The 22,910-nt window shown below is 39.8% G+C and overlaps 1 protein-coding gene across 2 annotated transcripts; it reads right to left on the reverse strand.

The window, feature by feature from the left end:
• Positions 1-1,257: 1,257 nt before the first annotated feature.
• On the reverse strand, positions 1,258-16,434 carry TLR3 (toll like receptor 3). Of its 2 annotated transcripts, XM_049865282.1 has the most exons (6): positions 16,343-16,429; positions 16,130-16,240; positions 9,060-9,511; positions 6,880-7,071; positions 2,350-4,202; positions 1,258-2,091 (listed from the first exon to the last, which is right to left on the reverse strand). In XM_049865282.1, exons 2-6 carry the CDS (start codon positions 16,146-16,148, stop codon positions 1,863-1,865), a joined length of 2,745 nt encoding a protein of 914 aa, XP_049721239.1. In that variant the 5' UTR covers positions 16,149-16,240; positions 16,343-16,429; the 3' UTR covers positions 1,258-1,862. The 2 variants fall into 2 exon arrangements, with proteins under 2 accessions (XP_049721239.1, XP_049721238.1); XM_049865281.1 differs by having other exon boundaries at positions 16,130-16,434.
• Between the last annotated feature and the right edge of the window lie 6,476 nt (positions 16,435-22,910).

A 22,910-nucleotide genomic window follows, 5' to 3' on the forward strand; every position in this document is an offset into this window, starting at 1 on the left:
GTCAATTCACTTGTGGAAATTAAATGAAAGGTCAGACAAACATCCTTCTCTGCACCCCCTGTGTCTGGAGCCCCAGAGAGACAGGCCTCTCCAGAGAACAATTAAAAAGGACAGCCTGCAGAAGTTCAGAATATTGCTTCCTGTGTGGGTCAAACACAAGGCAAGGCTTACACTCTTTATTAGTTTTACTTATACTTGGCTAAATGGGTCATTCCTTGTCAATCCTAACCTCTTAAATATTATACAACTTTTTAAAAATATGTATTTTTTTAATTTTTATTATTTATTTTATTTGAACTCAATTTAAGTTGTGGCTATTTGTTAACCTATCTTATAAGCAACTAAACAAGGAATGAAAGCAAATATTTTCTGACCTGCTTTTCATAAACAGATGGTATACTAATGAATTCATATTAATAATCTATTTAGAAATATTTTAATGAAGAGTTGAGAATCTTGATAGGTGGATAACAAGCAAAGCACATCAAGAAAAGAAATAGTTGTGATTTTTATTCATGATGTCAGCATAAAACAGGATTATCTCATAGTTAGAAGACAAATTTTAGCAGAGGTGCTGTAAAACAAGCGTCTCAGGTGTCGGTGCCTTTGTAGGGTGAAGCTGTTGGGCGACTGTAGAGTCTCAGAACCAGCCCCACGATGGCATTGCCTTTTTCAGCATTATGTGAATTTAGTCCTGAGAATATTGAACTACTTCAATCAAAGCTTCCAAATATGATCTCAGATGCTCCCTAAATTCAGTAGGCAAATGAGTACATCACATACGGAAATGAACCCAGCATTACACTTTCACTCCCTCTTGTATTTGAACAGCAGAACTACAGATATTTTAAAAAGCTATTCATTTCCATTTCCGATAATTAGGCTGTTTTTATTGTAAACCAAAAATAAAACTTAATAGTCTCTCTAGAGAAGGGCTAGCTTACGGTACAGGAATATGTGCAGTGTGAATTTATTATACCATGATCATCACCACAGAATGTTGAGAGACTGTTCACCATCATAACTTTAAAGATCAGGTGTGAAAGCTCCAGTGGGACCAAGGGATTTGGCCGAGGTCATCTCCTGAGTCTGTGACAAGGAAAAATTCTTTGGTGCCACAAAGTCAACCTGCTGATTAAGCTTCAGGAAACATGTTTTTCTGCAATACTTTTAAGTAAGAGAATTGTTTCTTCCATCAATCTCTGTAGCAGAAACCCAAATATCAAGAAAATATTCGTATTTATTAAACTGTTTATTTAACTAAGTAATGAAAATTAATTACAAATGTTTTCTGTCTTTGGATATATTAAAATGGTACTTAGCATTTAACAAAATTCATGCTGAAATAAAGGCACCACAAAATAGAAAGCTTTTCAACTGAAAAAAAAAAAAAGTACCGTAATTAAAAATTTCAAGTATGGGTATATATTTTACTCTCTTCTAATTGAAGTAAGATCATACTTATTAAAACAATTATCTTCCATTTTATTATGAGTGCATTCCCCAAATTAAAGACAATTGCATAAATCGTCACACAACTCTCATTTTTCTCTAAATGAGAAATGTTTTAAAACTTTCTTAAATTGTCCTAGGCCACCGTGATCTATTGTGTGATCAATCGTGTATTCAGTAGTACCAACGTCCTTATATGATTACATGTTTATTTTGGGTAAATTATTTCAATTAGCAACCAGGGGCCTGAAATAGACGCATTTCAACAGAAGAGATACCGTTCTGATATGGTGTTACCACCGATAAACACGAGTTAGTAGGGTGATGTTATCTTCAAGGAAAACTCTAATTTACCGGGGAGGTTTTTAAACTTGGAAAGTTACTCCTTTGTAACTTAATCTTTAAATAAATTAATACACTGAATTTCTGGATCCAAGTGCTACTTGCAGTTTATGATGAAACGCACTTATCCGTTCTTTCTGAACTGGCCAGTTCAAGATGCAGCGAGATTTAAACATCCCTCTTCGCAAGCAAAGTGCGTGGTTCAGTTTGTAATCTGGAATCTCCTCGAGAAAGATCAATATAATGGAATCCAGGTTTTGTTCAACAGCTTGCTGAACTGCATGATGCACTTTGAATCTGAGTTAAAAAAAATATATAGAATTAAGTTAAATAACCAACATACAATTTTTAACAGCCAAAACTCCAAAATCTTAAATTCTGTTTAGAATTTACTTTAATCTGGCCCTTTCATTTTTTTCTTAACTTTATTTTTAAAATCCTTTAGTTTTTAGTAATAAAAACCTAGTATTACATTGGTATTAGTGTGATATAAAAATAGTAGCAATAATTTAAAGTTTAATTGAAAAACAAGCATGTATTTAAAATTTCACCCACCTTTTGCATAATGGGTCTTTCAATAGGTGCTGTGTTATAACAAAAATAGTCTTTCTGCTTCGTTTGATGCTATTGACAATTGCTTCAAGTTCAAGAGCACCTGCCTCAAAATCCCTTTCTTCCAGACAAAATTTGAGCGATTGGTCTTTTTCTTCCATTGGGGAGAAGTGTTGCCAGACCCAATCCCTGTCTTTATGGGCGTGAATTACATATGCCGCATATTCAAACTGCTCTGGCTGTCTGTCTATCTCTTTGAAACCAAGAATTCGATGTACTGAAACATTCCAGTAAAAAGATATCCTCCAGCCTTCAAAATGGACCAGCAGTACAATGAAGATAAAAAACAATAGGGTACTGGTGTTTATTATGAACAGGAGTTCAAAAGGGGCACTGTCTTTGCAGGCTGATGTATCAAAAAATGTCACCGACAAACCATGATATTGAGGTGGAGTGTTGCAGAGATAATCATCTGGTAGACCAGAGATGTTGGCGTGGGTGCCGTTTATCCAGTTAACAAACCAGGCAATACTTTCACAGGTACAATCAAATGGATTAAAGCGCATATCTAAATTAGTCAGATTCTTGAAAGGTGGTCCAAAAACATTCTTGTCAACTGATGTTATAAGGTTCTTCTCAAGTTTCAATGACTTCAGAGAGGTTTGACTATCAAACAGAGACGGTGGAAGTATGTTTAAATTGTTCAGTCCCAAATCAATGCTCTTTAATTCAGACAAGTCCTTGAAGGCCCCCTGTGGGATCTCGTCAAAGCCATTAGACTCTAAGTTAAGTACGTGGAGGTGAGAAAGACCTTTTAAGAAATGAACAGGACCGCCAGGGTTTGCATGCTTCCAGAGCCTGGCTAAGTTGTTGTGCTGCAAATCCAGAATTTCTAGTTTGTCAAGACCCTCCAACATGTCCTCATTTATGTTGGCTATGTTGTTGTTACTGAGATCCAGAATGGTCAAGTTACGAAGAGAGCAGAAAGGTGAGGGGGAGATATCCACATTTTTACAGGCCACCCTTCGGAGCATCAGTTGTTGAAGGCTTGGAACCAAGGCAAAGGAATTGCTAGTCAGTTGTAGGTATTTGTTATAGGAAAGGTAGATTTCAACAATATTTCCTAGACCTCTCCATTCCTGGCCTGTGAGTTCTTGCCCAATTTCGTTCAGGCCAAGGTCAAGTACCTCTAGGTGGCCCAACCAAGAAAAAGCACCACTCTCTATTTTTGAGATTTTATTTCTGGTTAAGTTGAGTATGAGTAAAGGAGAATTTGCAAGTGATAAAAATGTTTCATTTGTTAAAGTTGGCAAACTCGTAAAGGAGCTGGATAGACTTAAGTATTTCAGACGTATCAATCCTGTGAACATATTGTTTTTTATTCCTGGAAAATTGTTATCTTCCATGTTAAGGTGCTCCAAATACTTTAGCCACTGAAAGGAAAAGTCATCAATCTTGGGAAGTGAAGCAAGAGAAGTACTTTGTTTAGTAAAAGATCGCTTCAAATTCAGGTATCTCACATTGAGCAGCCCATAAAAGGAGCGAGAAGACAAATGCTCTATGTTATTATTCTCCAGGGTGAGATATTCCAAATGTGGAAGCCAGGCAAAGGAATCATTAGCTATCTTATTTAAACTGTTATGGGAAAGATCAAGCATGGTGAGATTTGTCTCCTTCAGTCCAAAAAAAGTCATATTGCTTGTTCTATAGAGCTGGGTGTTGCTCAGAGATAGGCTCTGAATGCTTGTGTTGGATAATTCCAAACACAGCTTCTCTGTGAGACTGGAGCCCAGTTGGATGTTGTTCAGAAAGAGACCAGATAATTTTCCAATTGCATGAAAACACCCTGAAGAGAACTGAAAGTGAAGAAAAAAAAAAGGAGAAGTTAATAACCAAAACATAACAGCCTACGTATAACCCTTGCACAGCTTAAACACAATTCTTTACTGCATTGCCTGGGTGCACTGCATTTCTCCCTGTTACTCTACTGCATAGCTCCTTCCTGACTGTGTCTGTCTGTAGCACCTCCGTGAATCTGTACTGTCCCTAGCCACAGGCTAACTTATACTCGGCATTTACCTTTCAGTTTAGATGTCACTTCTTCAGGGGCCTTTCCGTGAACTACCAGTATAAGTTAAGGCTCCTAGTGCTTTTTATTTCATCACATTGAGTCCAATTATAATTAATGAACTATTTGGGAAACCACCACTGGGGCAGAGATTGTTTCTGTCTTGGTCACCGCTGTTCTCAGGGAACATTATGGAAGGAATAGATGGGTGAGTTTTATTGTAAAACAGTGCCTCACACCTTCCCTTCTGTAAACCTTGGCGATTGCAGCAATTTTTTTTGCTCTTCTGTAAGGTTTCCACTGACTTGATTTAATTACGGTGCTTACAGTACGCTTCCACTCTGCCCCCGCCCTCTTACCAGAAGGGTGATGCTGGAGCAAGAACATAGAAGGCAGGAAGAGGAGAGGGCAGAGTAGCCAATGTTCGGCAATAAAACCCATCAGGGGAGCATAAAGGCTCCAATTTCTAATGTGTCACCTGTCAGATATTAGGGCTAATGGAAGAAAAGTGAAGCATAGAAAAGTGTGCTTCATTGTAAATAAAATGAATCACAATGTAAGGCAGCAAGTTATTAAAATAATTATGATAAATCTACATGATAGACATTTTGCAGCCACTAAAATTAAGTTGTCAAATAAATCTTAATGACAGGAGAAACTCATAATATGATATTGATTCTGAAAAGCAGGGTACGCCATCATCCTCAGAGAGGGTCTGGTCTCGCACTGCCATAATCCCACTTCCGTCACCAGCAGGCCACTTGTGAGACCTCGGATAAACCACCTAATCCTTCTTAATCTCCACTTCCTCTTGTGTAAAATGACATAAGGAATAAGCTGGTTAAAACAATTATATAAATAAATATTAAAAACAACTTGGCACAGTGCCTGGCGCTCAGTTATGAACTCTGTTAATGTCAGCTGCTGCGGTCGTTGTTTTCTTCTTCTTCTTTGTTTGGAGGAAAACACACACAAATACTAACGGTGCTTGTCTCCGGATTGTGGGCTTTTGGCTGAACTTTATTTGCTTGATCATCATTTGCTCATTTATTAGATTTCTACAGTCAATGTTCTAACAGAACAAAAATGCTGTTTAAGAAATAAAATAAGTAGCATCCACAAAATAACCCCCCCAAAAACAAACAAAAATAAATTTGTTGCCGTCTAGTCAATTCAGACTCATAGCCACTCTAGAAGACAGAGTTGAACTGCCCAATAGGGTTTCCAAGGAGCGGTTGGTGGATTTCAACTGCCAATCTTTTGGTTAGCAGCTGAGCTCTAAACGAGTGAGCCACCAGGGCTCCTATCCACGGAATAGTTATTATCTCAGGACAAGAGTTTGTACACAACCTATTTTTACATGTGAAAAGATAAGGCAACTTTTAAAAACCTGATTTAGTTAAGAATTTCCAGTATCCTTATAGTCTGTAAAAGAATAAATGTGTGTAAAATAGAGACTAAAAGAAAAAAAAAAAAAAGAAACCAAACCAGTTGTCGTCGCGTTGATTCTGACTCGTAGCAACCCTAAAGGACAGAATAGAACTGCCCCACAGGGTTTCCAAGGAGCAGCTGATGGATTCCAACTGCCCACCTTTTGGTTAGTGGTCAAGCTCTTAACCACTGCACCACCAGGGTTTCAAAATACAGATTACATGTATATAAAAATAGTTAATAAATCTAAGATCATGGATCCAAGAAGAGAAGGTTGAGGGAATTCAGCCTCCTCCATTAAAGGAAGGGTTTTATAATAGTATAATGCCAGTTAACATTTTTTTAGAGCTTATTATATGCCAGATGCTGTGGTAAATTCTTTACCTCACAGTCTTAATGAGGTAGTAGTAGTAGTATACCACTTTTAAAACTGGTGGTGCAGTGGTTAAGAGCTCGGCTGCTAACTGAAATGTAGGCAGTTCAAATCCACCAGCCGCTCCTTGGAAACCCAATGAGACAGTTCTACTCTGTCCTATGAATTGCCTCCATGGCAACGGCTTTTTCTTTTTTTAAACTGGGGAGATAGGGCAGCAAGGACTTGAATAATTTGCTTGATTTTGTTTATTAAGAGATGAAACCGGGATAGGGACCCAGCTAACCTGACTCAGCCTGTGTTCTCACCCACCATGCGACTTTGTGAGCTGGTTACTATTATTCCCGTTTTAAAAGAGAGGAAATCCAGACTGAGTGAGGTTAAGTAAGTTCCCCAAAGTAAGAACTGGCCTGTGATGGAAAGGGGTCTTACCCTACTTGTGTGTGAAAGCAGAGGCAAGCTCTGAGCCACTTCCCATACTCTTTCCTGTAGGATTGTCCATTGGCCCCAAGCAGTAAGGGCAAAGGGTCTCTGCTAGACAGAGCAACACTTGTTGCTCCTTCCTCTGGGGTCTTTAGATTCCTAGCTTTGTGACAGAGAAAGGGACTCCCCACACTTGAAGGTAGACCACACACACACACAATGTTACCTCACTTCTTACCTCTTTAATTTGATTTGATGACAACTCTAATTTTTTCAAAGAGGAATTGCCCAGGAAATCAAGTTCTTCACGTCTTAAAGCGTGGATTTTATTATTTGACAATGAAAGCTCTTGGAGATTTTCCAGCTGGAGTTCAGTTCCTAATTTTGTAGATGATAAACCATTATGAGCTAGATCTAATTTGATTAAGTTCTGAGGGGAAAAGAAATAATTATGTAAGTTAGAGTCTTGCCATAAAAAAATATTTCCACTACATATACATATACCTGAGAAATATCTCAACAGCAAAATACTACCCCTCTGTTATAATGTAGGAAACTACCAGTAGGAATAACAACCTTTGTCATGAAAAGAATGCCATCTTGGCAAGTATCTCCCTTCCTACTTGAAGAACAAAAGCACTTACAGTAAGCATTTGTTTACCATGTGAGGAATATCCCTGTGGCTTATCAAACATAGGTCACGCATTGGCCTCGAAACAACAAAAAATAAAGAACAGAAGAAGAAAAAAAAATTTTTTTTTGAAAAAGTATGAGTAGAACCTTGCTGCTGTGCACTCCTAAAAAGATTTTTACGTGCTGAAAGATTCACAGCTATGTGACTTTTGGATCGTATTAAATTTTGTTTGTTTACTTTGTCAGTACTGTGGGATGACAGCAATATGTTACTTTTTTTTTTAATTGAATGATTACGTTTACTTGAAGTTCTCCATCAAGCAAAGCCAACCAGTGGTGAAGGAAATCAGAACAGCGGTTACTGGAGTAGACTGGGAACTGGCAGAGTTTGACTGGGAAGTGGAATAATGGAGTTTTTAAGGTTACAGAAATGTTCTACATCTTTTTTCACTGTTACTTTGGAACACAATAAACTTCAGTCAGGTAAAAGGTAAGGAAAAGCTGGTAACTATCACAGAGAAATCTTATGTAATCTCTATGAAAGAGAATAAGACTTTTGTTTGTTTCCAAAAGGAAAATTACATTTCACTCAGAAAAGTACGTTGCTTCTGTGGTCTTTATGTCCAGAGACGTTACGTCCACATGAGAAGCTAAGAAGGCCCAAGAAATAGTTTACAAGAGCTAGTGAGCAAAGCTTTTTAATAAATGTTTTTGAAGCATTTTTTAATTTTCATATTATTCCTGGTAAAGGGATGTTCAATATTCTACTAGGCCATACAATGAAAAAAACACAGAAAGTTGAAAATGGCTTTGGTTTAAGAAAAGCACTTAAAAATTGTCTTATAGCTAGAGATGCTAACACACATTTCTCACTGATTTAAAATTCAAGTAAAGTGGCTGAAAAGGAACAGATGGAAGTTGTCAGAAAATCAATATTGTGAGGAATTTTTTAAACCAGAGGAGCCCTGATGGTGTAGTGGTTCAACTTCTTGACTGCTAACCAAAAGGTCAGTGGTTCAAACCCACCAACCGCTCTGCAGAAATCTGGTTCTGTAAAGGTTACAGCTTTGGAAACCCTGTGGGGAAGTTCTGCTCTGTCTTACAGGGTCACTATGAATTGGAATTGACTCAATGGCAACCAGTTTTTTAAAACAAGAGAAAGTGATTCTTAGTGGAAGTTTATTTTACCATTGTGTCTCAGTTTGCTAACTTTATTTGAAGTCAGTATTCAGAAACCACCAGGATGCTTGACATTTTTTTCATTACTTCAAATCAAGCACTAAATCAGCAGCCTTGAGAGCTTCTTTCCACGTTCCTTACGGGATAGTCCTACTGTTGTATGGTAATAACGTCTTTCTCCTCTGTCTCAGTTCTGTTTCTAATGGCAGGAAGCTAGAGTGATGGATTCCTTTAAAATTAAAGTTAAAACTGATTTGGTCAGCAGTCACCACCAGGGCTCCTGATTTAGACTGTATTTTCTCTTTGGAAAACATACTTTCAATCACAATAGCATTGTGCGTGTGTATGTATGTCTGTGTGTGTGTGCACGCGTGTTTCACTGGAGCAGATTAGATCTCTGTTCCTGACCTTGATACTGAGGTATTAAGTCTCAGGACAGACAAGTGGCTAGAAAACTGCTTAGCACTGGATAACATATTTTCTCTACCAGGGAGGTAAGATTTCTTGTTCTTTGTTTTCATATACAGATACTAAGTCTAAGGACAGATGACATTTGATAACATTTATTTTTCATTTTGTATATTGAAACGTACACTTTCACCTTACCTTTAGGTTTTTAAAGGGATTGCTTTTAATTTTCTGAATTGAGTTGGACGTTAAATGGAGTTCTGTCAAATTCACGCAGTAGACAAAGGTTTTGTCAGAAAGTTGGGACAGCTCGTTGTGTTGAAGGTTCAACACTTTCAACAAGGGGAGTTTTTGGCACAGCTCTGACTCCAGCTTTGAGATGGAGTTAAATCCTCCATCCAGGATAATAAGCTGGCTGTATCTTGTGAAATTGGCGGGTGGCAGTTTTCTGAGTTGATTGTGGGTAAGGTTCAGCACTGTTATGTTTGCAGGGAGGTCAGCCGGTACTTGGGTCAGCCTCAGGTGACTGCAGTCAGCTACTTCATGTCTGACAACGCATTTGTTGGCAGAGGAAGCACACAGCATCCAAAGGGGCAACAGCCCCCAAAAGGAGTAGATGTGATAAGACAAACCCTGGCTCATGACTTCGCCTGTAGAAGAAACACAAAAACATCACAATACATGCCTCCATATGCAATGCTACATTCCTTGTCAAATATACTAAAAAATACGATCTGTATATGCTCCCTTCCTCATAGTCTTTACAGTATAAAAATTTAAATTGTAGAAGCACTTTATCAAATGGAAATAACCGAAACAGTACAGAAGAGGAAAAATTAAATACACAAACTCCTTCCACCGTCTTCACTTCCACCCCAGTTGCAATGCCCCACAGTAACCTGTCCTGAGAGTTTGTGGTCCTGAGAGTTTGTGTTTCTGGTTCTCCTGGTCACTTCCATAACCAGAAACAATATGCTCGTCCGCCTAATTCTTCCTTTACTGGCTTTAAGCTGTATCTTCCCAGTATACAGATAAGTAACTCCATTATACTATTCCCTTGTCCTCTCCTCAACTTTTCTCTTATTATCTTTCATTTTAATTCATCTGTTGTTACATCTAAGGAGCCCTAGTGGTGCAGTGGTTAAGCACTCGGCTGCTAACCAAAAGGTCATCGATTTGAACCCATCAGCTACTCTCGGGAGAAAGATGTGGCCGTCTGCTTATGTAAAGATTTACAGCCTTGGAACCCCTATGGGGCAGGTCTTCTCTGTCCAAAAGTTTGCTATGAGTCAGAGTTCAACTCAATGGTAATGGGTGTTGTTACATCTATAATTTTAAAAACTACACCTACGGTTCTATTTCTTGATCTACCAACTTTAGACAGAATCTCTTGACTTCTCACTTTGTGATATGGGAAATGCAAACCCCTCCACTTCCCTCCACACTTCACCCACCTCACAATTTTCAAAACCTGTCAGTTTTAACGTTGCATGGCATTGTCAAGACTTAAAATGATACCGTTTCCTCCAGAGACTATGATGTAGCCTGACATGCCCGGTCTATATTGGTTTCATTTGGAAAATCTAAAGCCAGTAAATGGCACTGACAGTTTTACGACCGCGTACGTATCCACTCCAGAACGAGTAACCGTGAAAGGAGCATAGTGATTAAGAGAACACAGAGCCTGCATTTTGATCCTGGCTCTTCCACATGGTGGCCTCTGGTAAATTAATTCCTCTCTCAGGCCTCAGAGAGCAATTGAACTGCTCCTCCATAGGTTGTTTTAAGGATGGAAGAAGAGAAACCGTGTATAGCCTAGTGCAACCTGACCCAAAGTGATATCAAATGTTTTTACCATGATTAATGACTAGCACAATAATCCCATGGTTTATAAATGTATAATTATAACTAATTTCTATTTATGTAAATTTTTTCTTTAATAATGAAAATCTATCCCTGCCCCCCCAAAAAAGACATAATATATCATGAGACTTTCACAGCTAGCTAGTAAACAAGATGGCAATAGTAGTGGGAGTCAGGAGTGTAAAATAATTGGAATTGAAAGATATTCACGGATTGTTAGAAATTTAAGAAGCCCCTCACTAACTCAAACTTGCGTTAAGTGGTGGAGTTTCAGTGCAGAGTCTGGGGCTGCCTTTGCAGGCTGGGAGGTAACCAGCATCTTCCCTGAACAACTACAGAAAGTCTTCTTATAAAAGTGGGCAGATTCCTTCCAAAGGGCTGTTTTTCAAACCCATTTTCAAAAATAGAAGGATAAGTCAAAAAGTATTGCTGCAAAATTATAGAAACCTTTATTAAACAAAAATATCAAAATGGGAAGCAATTGTTGCTTGCCATATCCTCCATCTAGGTCTACACACTTCTGAAGACAGTGTTTCCATCTCTCTAGCCCTTCCCCAAAGAATTCTGTGCTCTTTGATTTATACAAGTTTTGGTATCCTCAAGGGACTCAAATCATATTCCTTTCAAATGTCCTTTGAATTTTGGAAACAAAAAGAAGTCTGAAGGGGCAAGATCAGGGCCGTAGGGCAGGTGAGGGTAAGGTTTTCCAGGGATATTCTCGTAGGACAGCCCTCGCTACCCTCGAAGAATGAGCAGGTGCTCTGTCGTGATGGAAAAAAAGAAGTTACTTAGATATTCTCCTTTAAAAAGACTTGCAGATTCAGCTTTTATGGTAAGGTCTTTAATCCACGTTAAATTAATTTTTGTGTATGCAGTGAAGTAGGAGTCGAGCTTTATTTTTTTCATGTGCATATCCAGTTATTCAGACCATTTTTTGAAAAGACTTTGCTTTCCCTACTTGATTGTTTTTGTGCCTTCCTTGAAAGCCAAATGAATGTTTAAGTGTGAGCCTCTTTCTGGAATCTCTGTTCTCCACTGAAATATTTGTCAATTCTTATGCCAACGTCATGCCATCTTCATTTCTGTAGCTTTGTAGAAGGTCTTGCAGTAGCAAGTATAAATTCATATTACCTGAAATAATTTTTTTATTGTACTTTAGATTAAAGTTGACAGAACAAGCTGGTTTCTCAATAAAAAGTTAGTATACACACTGTTTTATGACATTGGGTAACAACCCCACGACATGTCAACACTCTCCCTTCTCGAACTTGGGTTCCCTATTACCAGCTTTCCTGTTTCCTCCTGCCTTCTAGTCCTTGCCCCTGGGCTGGTGTTCACCTTTGGTCTCATTTTGTTCCATGGGCCTGTCCAATCTTTGGCTGAAGGGTGAACCTCAGGAGTGACTTCATTACTGAGCTGAAAGGGTGTCTGGGGGCCATACTCTCAGGATTTCTCCAGTCTTTGTCAGGCCAGCAAGTCTGGTCTTTCTTTTGAGTTATAATTTTGTTCAACATTTTTTACCTGAAACAATTTTACTGTTTACTTATTATCCCCTCTCTGCCAGAATGTAAAGCCATGGCTGTTTTATTCATTACAGTGTTGCCTGTGCCTAGGACAATGCCTGAAACACAGTTTGTACTCAGTAAATACGCGTTGAATGAGTAACATTCCATGTGAAATTAATCAGCTCAAGAAAACCATTCCTATCTTCACGTATCCATAATAATCACAGCTTTATTTTGGTGGGTACTCTCTGATATGATTATCTAGCCAGTTTTCCTGGTTTCAAGGGACTTCAGGTATTTAAAGAAAAACCAAATCCGCCCTCAAAGTATGGAGATGCATCAATGACATCCAAATAGATTTGCTATAAGATCTAAACATCACTACACAAGAAGATTTCCAGGTAAGACTTAAAGAAAAACATTATCCTAGGTGATTAATTCTAGCAAAACAAACTAATCTGAATATTTAGAATTATCCTAATATGTTTAAAAATGTAGTGATTTTATTTATATTCTAATCTAGTTCTTAGAGGAAAAAAAAAACCCAGCTTCTGTAAATTAACATTCCCATATTGTGGCCTTTACAATACTGGCACTAAATTTTTTAGAGCTACATGAAATTTTTATAAAAATTTATAAAAAAAAGACCTGTTGCTGTCGAGTCGATTCCAACTCATAGCGACTCTATAGGACAGAGTAGAACTGCCCTATAGGGTTTTCAAGGAGCAGCTAGTGGATTGGAACTGCTGACCTTTGGTTAGAAGCTGTAGCTTGCCATAGGTCTTAACCACTGCGCCATCAGGGCTCCATGAGAAATGTCACAGTACAGACCAGCAAGGATGCAATGGACACCATGCTGCTCAAGGCCTGTGAGTATCTCAGTTGCTCTGGCATCCAGCCACCGTCTTTGAAAGAAGAGATGAAATATTTAGAGATAATAGAAAAACCTCTGTGTTATGGTTTGAATTGTGTTCCCCCAAAATATGTGTGGGGATCTTAGCCCTATAATTGTGAATAGGTTTTCTTTGTTATGTTAATAAGGGTGTGTCCTAAACCTAACCACTTCTGAGTTATAAGGCACAGCAGAGACACAGAGCACAAATGGGGGGACGCAGAAGCCACGCGGAGATCACCAAGGAACTGAGGAACAGAAGCTGAAGGAGCAATGACCTTCCCCCAGAGCCAGGAGAGAGCCTCCTCCTGCAGCCGGTGCCCTGAATTGGGACTTCTAACCTCTTTAACTGTGAGACAATAAATTTCTGTTCTTTAAAGCCACCCACTTGTAGTATTTATTTTATAGCAGCACTAGCTAGCTAAGGCACCCAACAGGGAATCGAGCTTTTAAATACCTAAAAGACGCTCTTTTAAACTGGAACCGTTGTGGTTGCTTCTATTTCAGGCTCTCTTTTTCCCAGCTGTCAACAAGGTGAGATCAGTCATAGAAAACAAAGTTAAGTCTATTTAACTTAGACTTTAACAGGTACAAATCAGATATATGTAACAAGTGAAATTTTCTTTATATCCTGCTTGTTGTGCACCATGATGGGCTGGGTGGCAGGCTGAACAGACCCTTTCCTCAAACATTTTCCATCTTTTGCCATGACATTACCCAGTTGCTCAAGTATGTGCACAATATGGGACTGGAAATGATACACCCTAAATACCAAGACCAGCTCTCCCCACTCCACTCTGAGATTCCTTCAGACCTCTCCAGCAGCCTCCTTCCTAGGATATCCCACCCTGCTCTTGCCTCATTCTTTCCTCCTTCTGCTGCCATAGGGCTCTCTGCCTCCACTTACCGACTCACAGGTATAGTCCCTGCAGTACGTTCTCTTCCTTCTCTCAGTGACTTACCTCCTCCTTCTCTGGGTGAGCTGCACATAGAGCTCGAGACTCCCTGAGATGGGCTAACCCATTTACAAAGCATATCCCTAAAGAGCTGAAAGACATTTCCTAGATCTAAAGAAAGCCACACTTCATTGATGGAAAAGGCCCACCAAGTGCTTGACAGGGTGAGTAAAAAAGGAAAGTACAAAGCTGGAATCGTATGAAATCCCAGAATTGTGAGTGTTCACAAAATATTCAAAAGCTTCTAAAGAGAACATGAAATAATTACTTCCAGAGGAAAGAGAACTTGATTGGTGTCCTACTTTTCATCAGCAGCATGAACCGCTAGAAAACAATGGAGATAGGTTTTCAAAACATTGAGGAGAAATTATTAGGAACATAAAATTTCATATGCAGCTGGACAATTAAAGATGGAGAAAAAGAATTTTTACGTATGCACTGAGTCACTCCACCACCTGTCAGGTTGTTGGACTGTGGAGGCTTGCACGTTGCTGTGATGCTGGAGGCTATGTCACTGGTATTTCACATACCAGCAGGGCCACCCATGGTGGACAGATTTCAGCGAAGCTTCCAGGCTAAAACCGAGTAGGAAGAAAGGCCTACTGATCTACTTCCAAAAATTAGCCAATTAAAACCTTGTGTATCACAATATTGTCCAATACGGTGCTGAAAGATGGCGCAAGCACAGACAACATTTAGTTCTGTTATACGTAAGGTGGCCATGAGTTGGAGCTGACCCAACAACTAACAACAACAAGGATTCACTAAACTCACCAACCGTGCAACCAAGATGAAAAAAATTATTCTACTAGGTAGATGCTTCAGTAAAACGCACAAAAATTCAACTTAGTAGATGAAATGAAAGTGAAGAAAAAAAGTTACTGTAGAATGAGGCCTAACAAGTACAAAGAAAGATAAAAAGAAATTAAAAACAGCTTCACTGGGCCTTGCAACTTTGCAAAGCCTTTCAGGGCACATAGGATTACAGTTCTTTGTCCAAGTGAGCAACAGTATTGCATCATGGTTAGGACATGAAGCCTATAGCCAGGTAACCTGGAGTTAACCACTATTTACAGTTTGGCTGGTAAATTTCTTAATATTATTTTCTGAATTTATACAGATACGTCTATATGTAAGCCCTTGTGGTACAATGGTTAAGAGTTAGAATGCTAACTGAAAGGTCGGCAGTTCAAACTCACCAGGGGCTATGTGGGAGAAAAGAGCTGGAAATCTGCTTCCATGGAGATCACAGCGTAGAAAACCCTATGGGGAAGTTCTGCTCTGTCACGTGGGGTCGTTATGAGTTGGAATTGACTCGACAGTACACAGCAGTATACCTACATGCAGACACTCACCAATCTATACTCATATTGTGAAGCTGGAAATCAATTCCCTGAAGCTTTAGTGCTAGTCCAGACCGATTTTGTCTTCACCTCAGCGACCCACATTTGCTGATGTGTGATCTTCCTCTACATGGTCTTTCTACTTCTATTTTTTTTTTTTTTTTTCCTGTTTTAAGCCAAGGAAAGCTATTGACTGGATCCAGGGAACATCTTAAGTGTTCTCTCCTTTCTAAGCAGATTATAACACGCCAGGCCCTGTCTCCTCTCCCTCTTACAAAACCGAGAAAAGGAGACCAACTTTTAAACTGGTGAGACATCACCACTTCAGGGCATAGGTGTGCTTTTTTTTTTTAAGATTGGTGCAAAATTATTTCCATAACTTCCTTATTGTACTTTTCCAGGTACAGAACTCTAAGAGGAAATTTTAAGAAATCGCTGCATAAATTGTTTCGTAATGCTAGTTATAAATTTTTGCTGTTACTCGGGCTCTGAGTTTCCCTCCGTATCTACATCATCCCCCCTTCCCCCTGCCATGTTGAATGATCCTGACTAGATTTCAAGCACCAGATTAAAGAAAGACTAACCCACCCCAGTGCCCTGGAGTTTTTCTGTAAAGAAAGACCGAAGGATGCAAAAATGCAAAGTACGTCCTGTCCTGGCATTACTCAGCTTGAGAAACCCCACCCCAGCGAGAAAGTAAAATGTGTACCTTCACTTATTCTGACCATAGCTGTTTGTTCCTTTTTCCATTAGTCCCAATCCAAAGGCTTTCATCAGGGAAATTTTCACCAGCAAGTTGGCTGCAATCTCGAAAGTGAAACTAAAAAGTTAAAAAAAAGAAAGAAAGAAAAAAACTTCAATATTTGGTGCATTGTAAGGAGGGCAAAAACAAACAATCTCAGCCAGTGAGAGGTGTTCTGACTTGCTTCTTTAAATGCCTGGCCTTGTCTTCTTCAGGTATGGTGTCCTGATTTCATGGAAAGGGCTGTAGATGAAGCAACAGAGGAAGCTGAAAGGGTGGGACTTCACCCATTGCATAGGCGGGGCTAGGACTTTAGACAGAGAATGAATTACTCTATTTTTTTTTTTTTTTTGCCAGAGATGGATCCAAAACTGTCAGAATTGAGCAGTGTGTGGTCAGAGGGACAAAAAAAAATCACTGTTTAAAGCAAAAGTCCTTTTACACACCACATGTCTTGCTTTATATTCTTTGCAACCCTGCAACAATAAGCTTGGCAGAAATTAATCTTTTGATCAAAGAAGAGACCACGTTTTGCTGGAGAGAAAGAGCTGGCCATGGCAAAGTCAAGGTTCTGACCAATCCTAACTCCTGTTTCTCCATTTTCCAGTCACAACCTGTTGGTGAACAAGTAGGTGTGTGGAGAGAAGGTTCAGATTCACTACTAGTTTTCAGTTAGCTTTGCCGACTCCACCTAGCTAAGGGAATGTGCTTATCAAGAAGTGAACTCGCTTTTTTTTTTTCTTTTTTGGTATAATATGTGTGATTTTATAGCTATATCGTTGTATAGTAAAATGTAACAATTGGAAGAAACTATGGGGACCACCCGATCCAGCTGCCCCCTTAGACAACCACTCTAACATCTAGAGGTTTCATTTTCTTTGTGTCTGTTTTCACAAACGGGTTAAAGGAAACCTACAGATGTGAGAGTGGTTTGCCTAAGGGTGTTATTAAGATGCCATAGTGCTCACATAAAGAAATAAAACAGCCTAGGACAGATGGAACATGCCACTACCTTGACTTGACTGCAGAATTGAGAGTAAGAAATCAGTTTGCATTGTGGTGCAAGGGAAGGTGCTCACCTGGGCCCCAGCCTTAACTGGACCACTCTGTGGTTCCTGGGTTCCTGTTTACACTTCTCTGATTTTTAGTTCTTACTTCTGTAATTTAATAATATAATAGTACAAAGCAATACAAAATGTAAGTCCTGAGTAAACTACTGCTGCCCATATCTACCCATGGGGATGTGCATTAAAACATTAAACCAGTTGCCAACAAGTTCGTTCTAACTTATGGTGACCCCACGTATGTCAGAGTAGAGCTGGGCTCCATAGAATTTTCAGTGGTTCATTTTTCGGAAGTAGGTCACTGGGCCTTTATTCGGAGGCACCTCTGGAAAGATCTGAACCTTTCAGTTAGCAACTGAGCACATTAACATCTTGTACCACCCAGGGCCTCCAGGAAAACACTACTGGTGTTCAAAATGTTTCTCCTTTGCGAGCTCTTTGAGGGCAAGACGTGGTGTGGTCTTCGTATTATAGCTTTCCAGCCACCCTTCTGTGGTAGAGTTTACTGTGGACTCCTGTGAAGCAGGCTCCTCCTCCCACGCTCCTTTTCTACCAGGACGCTGCACTTGACCGGCTGACTACTTCGGGCCATTGGCATGTTAGCAAACATGAAGCAGCACAGACTCGATAAACACTCGCCTGTTGAGACTCACTCTCTGGGAACACTGGCTCCTGGAATGTTTCCTGTAGAACATGTCAACACCCAGTCAGAAGCCCAATCCAGCCGTGAGGAGAGGGTCCGTAAAGAGCTAAGGCTCTGACCAACAGCCCCAGCTGAGCTCCCAGAAGACAGACAGCACCAACTTGCCAGCCATGGGGCAACTGTATTGGGAGTGGATCTCCCAGTCCTAGCTGAGCTGCCCCAGCTGATGTCACATGGAGCATTGCTGAGCTATCCTGATCAAGCCCTCCCAGAACTCCAGAACAGGGTGCAAATAAATGATCGCTGTTGTTATAAACTGCAAAAACGTGGAGTGCTATGTTATGCAGTGCTAGACAACTAAACATGTTGCTTCCATAGTCCGTCATATCTCTTATGCCTTACAACTCTGCACGTGTTAGGCTTTCCATAATATTATCTGAACTAATGAAAAGCCTCCAATAAATAATTTTTCATTGATAGCCTCATAATGCAATAATCACTTCAGGCTTAATTTCAGTTAACATCCAGATACCTTCATATAATTAGCCCTCAATTCCTGCTCGTTTTAAAATATAGCACAAGTTGGTTTTTCTCCACTATGCATGCCTTAATTAAGCATTACCTTATTTAGTTATTATGATAGTAGGTGCCACAGAGAAAAAGTTCATTTTTCTCTTTTCAAGAGATTTAAATCAACACTGTTCATGGTATATGTCCATAAAAGTGAAATAACAAATCTAGTATTTACTGGTATTGTGTAATATGGTAGATTGGCCAGTCTCAAATTAGAGGTGATACTGCACTATCCTCCGAAGAGCTAAGCTCTGCAGATTTCTAGAAGTCTAAGCCCCTTTATCTTCCAGCACTATATCAGACAATGTTCCGCTGCTATTCATAAGGTTTTCACTGGCTAATGCTTTTCAAAAGTAGACTGCCAGGTCCTTCTTCTTAGTCTGGAAGCTCAGCTGAAACCTGTCCTCCATGGATGACCCTGCTGCTATCTGAATACCAGTGGCATAGCTTCCAGAATCACAGCAACACACAAGCCCCCACAGTACGACAAACTGACAAACACGGTTGGAAGGCACTCAAAAGATGACTGGGGAAGAGCTGCCTCATCAAAGTAGAGTCAACCTTAATGACGTGGATGGAGTAAGTTTTCAGGACCTTCATTTGCTGATGTGGCACAACTCAAAATGAGAAGAAACAGCTGCGAACATCCATTAATAATCAGAACCTGGAATGTACGAAGTATGAATCTAGGAAAACTGGAAGTCATCAAAAATGAAATGGAATGCATAAACACTGATATCCTAGGCATCAGTAAGCTGAAATGGGCTGGTATTGATCTTTTGGAATTGGACGATCATATAGTCTACTATGCTGGGAATGACAACTCAAAGAGGAATGGTGTCACATTCATCATCAAAAAGAACATTTCAAGATCTATCCTGAAGTATAACACTGTCAGTAATAGGATAATATCCATACACTTATAAGGAAGACCAGTTAATACAACTATTATTCAAATTTACGCACCAACACTAGGGCCAAAGATGAAGAAATAGACTTTTATCAGCTGCAGCAGTCTGAAATTGATCGAACATGCAATCAAGATGCATTGATAATTACTGGTGATTGGAATGCAAAAGTTGGAAACAAAGAAGAAGGATCAGTGGTTGGAAAATATGGCCTTGGTAATAGAAACAATGCCAGCGATCAAATGATAGAATTTTGCAAGACCAACGACTTCATTGCAAATACCTTCTTTCACCAACATAAACAGCGGCTATACACATGGACCCCGCGAGATGGAACACGCAGAAATCAAATTGACTACATCTGTGGAAAGAGACAATGGAAAAGCTCAATATCATCAGTCAGAACAAGGCCAGGGGCCGACTGTGGAACAGACCATAAATCACTCATATGCAAGCTCAAGTTGAAACTGAAGAAAATCAAAGCAAGTCCACGAGAGCCAAAATATGACCTTGAATATATGCCACCTGAATTTGAGACCATCTGAAGAATAGATTTGACAAATTGAACACTAGTGACCAAAGACCTGGTAAGCTGTGGAATGACATCAAGGACATCATATATGAAGAAAGCAAGAGGTCATTGAAAAGACAGGAAAGAAAGAAAAGACCAAGACAGATGTCAGAGGAGACTCTGAAACTTGCTCTCGAACATTGAGCAGCTAAAGCAAAAGGAAGAATTGATGAAGTAAAAGAACTGAACAGAAGATATCAAAGGGCGGCCCGAGAAGACAAACTAAAGTGTTATAATGACATGTGCAAAGAGCTGGAGACAGAAAACCAAAAGGGAAGAACGTGCTCAGCATTTCTCAAACTGAAAGAACTGAAGAAAAAATTCAAGCCTTGAGTTGCAATAGTGAAGGATTCTATGGGGAAAATATTAAACGAACCAGGAAGCATCAAAAGAAGATGGAAAGAATACACAGAGTCATTATACCAACAAGAATTGGTTGATGTTGAACCATTTCAAGAGGTAGCATATGATCAGGAACTGATGGTACTGAAGGAAGACGTCCAAGCAGCACTGAAGGCATTGGCGAAAAACAAGGATCCAGGAATTGATGGAATATCAGTTGAGATATTTCAACAAACAGATGCAGCGCTGGAGGTGCTCACTCATCTATGCCAAGAAATATGGAAGACAGCTTCCTGGCCAACTGATTGGAAGAAATCCGTATTTATGCCTATTCCCAAGAAAGGTGATCCAACCGAATGTGGAAATTATAGAACAACATCAGTAATATCACACACAAGCAAAATTTTGCTGAAGATCATTCAAAAATGGCTGCAGCAATATATCAACAGGGAACTGCCAGAAATTCAGGCCAGATTCAGAAGAGGACATGGAACCAGGGATATCATTGCTGATGTCAGATGAATTCTGGCTGAAAGCAGAGAATACCAGAATGAGGTTTGCCTTTGTTTTATTGACTATGTAAAGGCATTAGACTGTGTGGATCATAACAAATTATGGAAAACATTGCAAAGAATGGGAATTCCAGAACACTTAATTGTGGTCATGAGGAACCTTTACATAGATCAAGAGGCAGCTGTTCAGACAGAACAAGGGGATACTGATTGGTTTAAAGTCAGGAAAGGTGTACGTCAGGTTTGTATTCTTTCACTAGACATATTCAATCTGTATGCTGAGCAAATAATACAAGAAGCTGGACTGTATGAAGAAGAACCAGGCATCAGGATTGGAGGAAGACTCATTAACAACCTGCGTTATGCAGATGACACAACCTTGCTTTTTGAAAGTGAAGAGGACTTGAAGCACTTACTAATGAAGATCAAAGACCACAGCCTTCAGTATGGATTGCACCTCAACATGAAGAAAACAAAAATCCTCACAACTGGACCAATGAGCAACATCATGGTAAACGGAGAAAAGACTGAAATCGCCAAGGATTTCATTTTACTTGGATCTACAATCAACAGCCATGGAAGCAGCAGTCAAGAAATCAAAAGATGCATTGCATTGGGTAAATCTGCTGCAAAGGACCTCTTCAAAGTGTTGAAGAGCAAAGATGTCACCTTGAAGACTAAGGTGCGCCTGACCGAAGCCATGGTATTTTCAAATGCATCATATGCACGTGGAAGCTGGACAATGAATAAGGAAGACCACAGAAGAATTGATTTCTTTGAAATGTGGTGTTGGGGAAGAATATTGAATATACCATGGACTGCCAAAAGAACAGACAAATCTGTCTTGGAAGAAGTACAACCAGAATGGTCCTTAGAAGCAAGGATGGCAAGACTGCATCTCACATACTTTGGACATGTTGTCAGGAGGGATCAGTCCCTGGAGAAGGAAATCATGCTTGGCAGAGTACAGGGTCAGCAGAAAAGAGGAAGACCTTCAATGAGGTGGATTGACATAGTGGCTGTAGCAATGAGCTTAAGCATAACAACGATTGTAAGGATGGCGCAGGACTGGGCAGTGTTTCGTTCTGTTGTGGGTAGGGTCACTGTGAGTCAGAACTGACTCAATGCACCTAACAACAACAGCAACAAGCCCCTTTAGAAGCCCTGGTGGCACAGTGCTTAAGAGCTTTGCTGCTAGCCAGGAGGCTGGCAGTTCATATCTGCCAGCCATTCCTTGGAAACCCTATAGGGCTGTTATACCCTGTCCTGCAGGATCACTATGAGTTGGAATCAGCTCGCTGGCAACAGGTTTGGTTTTTTTGGTTTTAAGCCCCTTTAATTTCTTACATTTTTTAAAAAAGCAAATAAGCTTTCTCATTCAACCCAAAGAAGGTATATTTTTAAGAGAATGGAATGACATAATATATGCAGAGGGTCTGGAAGAATAGCTTAAGAAAACATGGCAAGTTACAGAGGATAGGAGTGATGACAAAAAAACAAACCAGACCTGCTGCAGTCCAGTCCATTCCAACTCATAGAAATCCTATTGGACAGAGTAGAACTGCTCTATAGAGTTTCCAAGGAGCCATTCGTGGATTCGAACTGCCAATCTTCTGATTAGCAGCCATAGCTCTTAACCACGGTGCTACCCGGGCTCCAGAAGTGATGAGCAGGTGATAATTAGGAAATTATCCATTGCTGTTGTTGTTGTTGTTAGGCGCCGTTGAGTCAGTTCCGACTCATAGAAACCCTATGTACCCAGAACAAAACACACCTGGTGCTGCGCCATGCTCACAATCATTGTTATGCTTGAATCCATGGTTGCAGCCACTGTGTCAATCCATCTTGCTGAAGGTCTTCCTCTTTTTCGCTGACCCTCTGTTTTTTTTTTTTTTTCTATTTTACCAAGCATGATGTGCTTCTCCAGGGACTGATCCCTCCTGACAACATGTGCAAAGTATGTAAGATACGGTCTCACCATCCTTCCTTCTAAGAAGCATTCTGGTTATACTTCTTCCAAGACAGATTTGTTTGTTCTTTTGGCAGGCCATAGTATATTCAGTGTTCTTTGCCCACACCACAATTCAAAGGCCTCAATTCTTCTTTGGTCTTCCTTATTCATTGTCCAGGTTTCA

The sequence above is a fragment of the Elephas maximus genome, chromosome 22 (assembly GCF_024166365.1).
Source record: "Elephas maximus indicus isolate mEleMax1 chromosome 22, mEleMax1 primary haplotype, whole genome shotgun sequence".
NCBI lineage: Eukaryota > Metazoa > Chordata > Mammalia > Proboscidea > Elephantidae > Elephas > Elephas maximus.

Coding starts and splice junctions, on each gene's coding strand:
- TLR3 (XM_049865281.1), bottom strand. Junction 7,072..9,059: donor ATCCCTTTAAAAACCTAAAG/GTAAGGTGAAAG, acceptor TTTTCCCCTCAG/AACTTAATCAAATTAGATCT. Junction 4,203..6,879: donor CATCAAATCAAATTAAAGAG/GTAAGAAGTGAG, acceptor CTTCACTTTCAG/TTCTCTTCAGGGTGTTTTCA.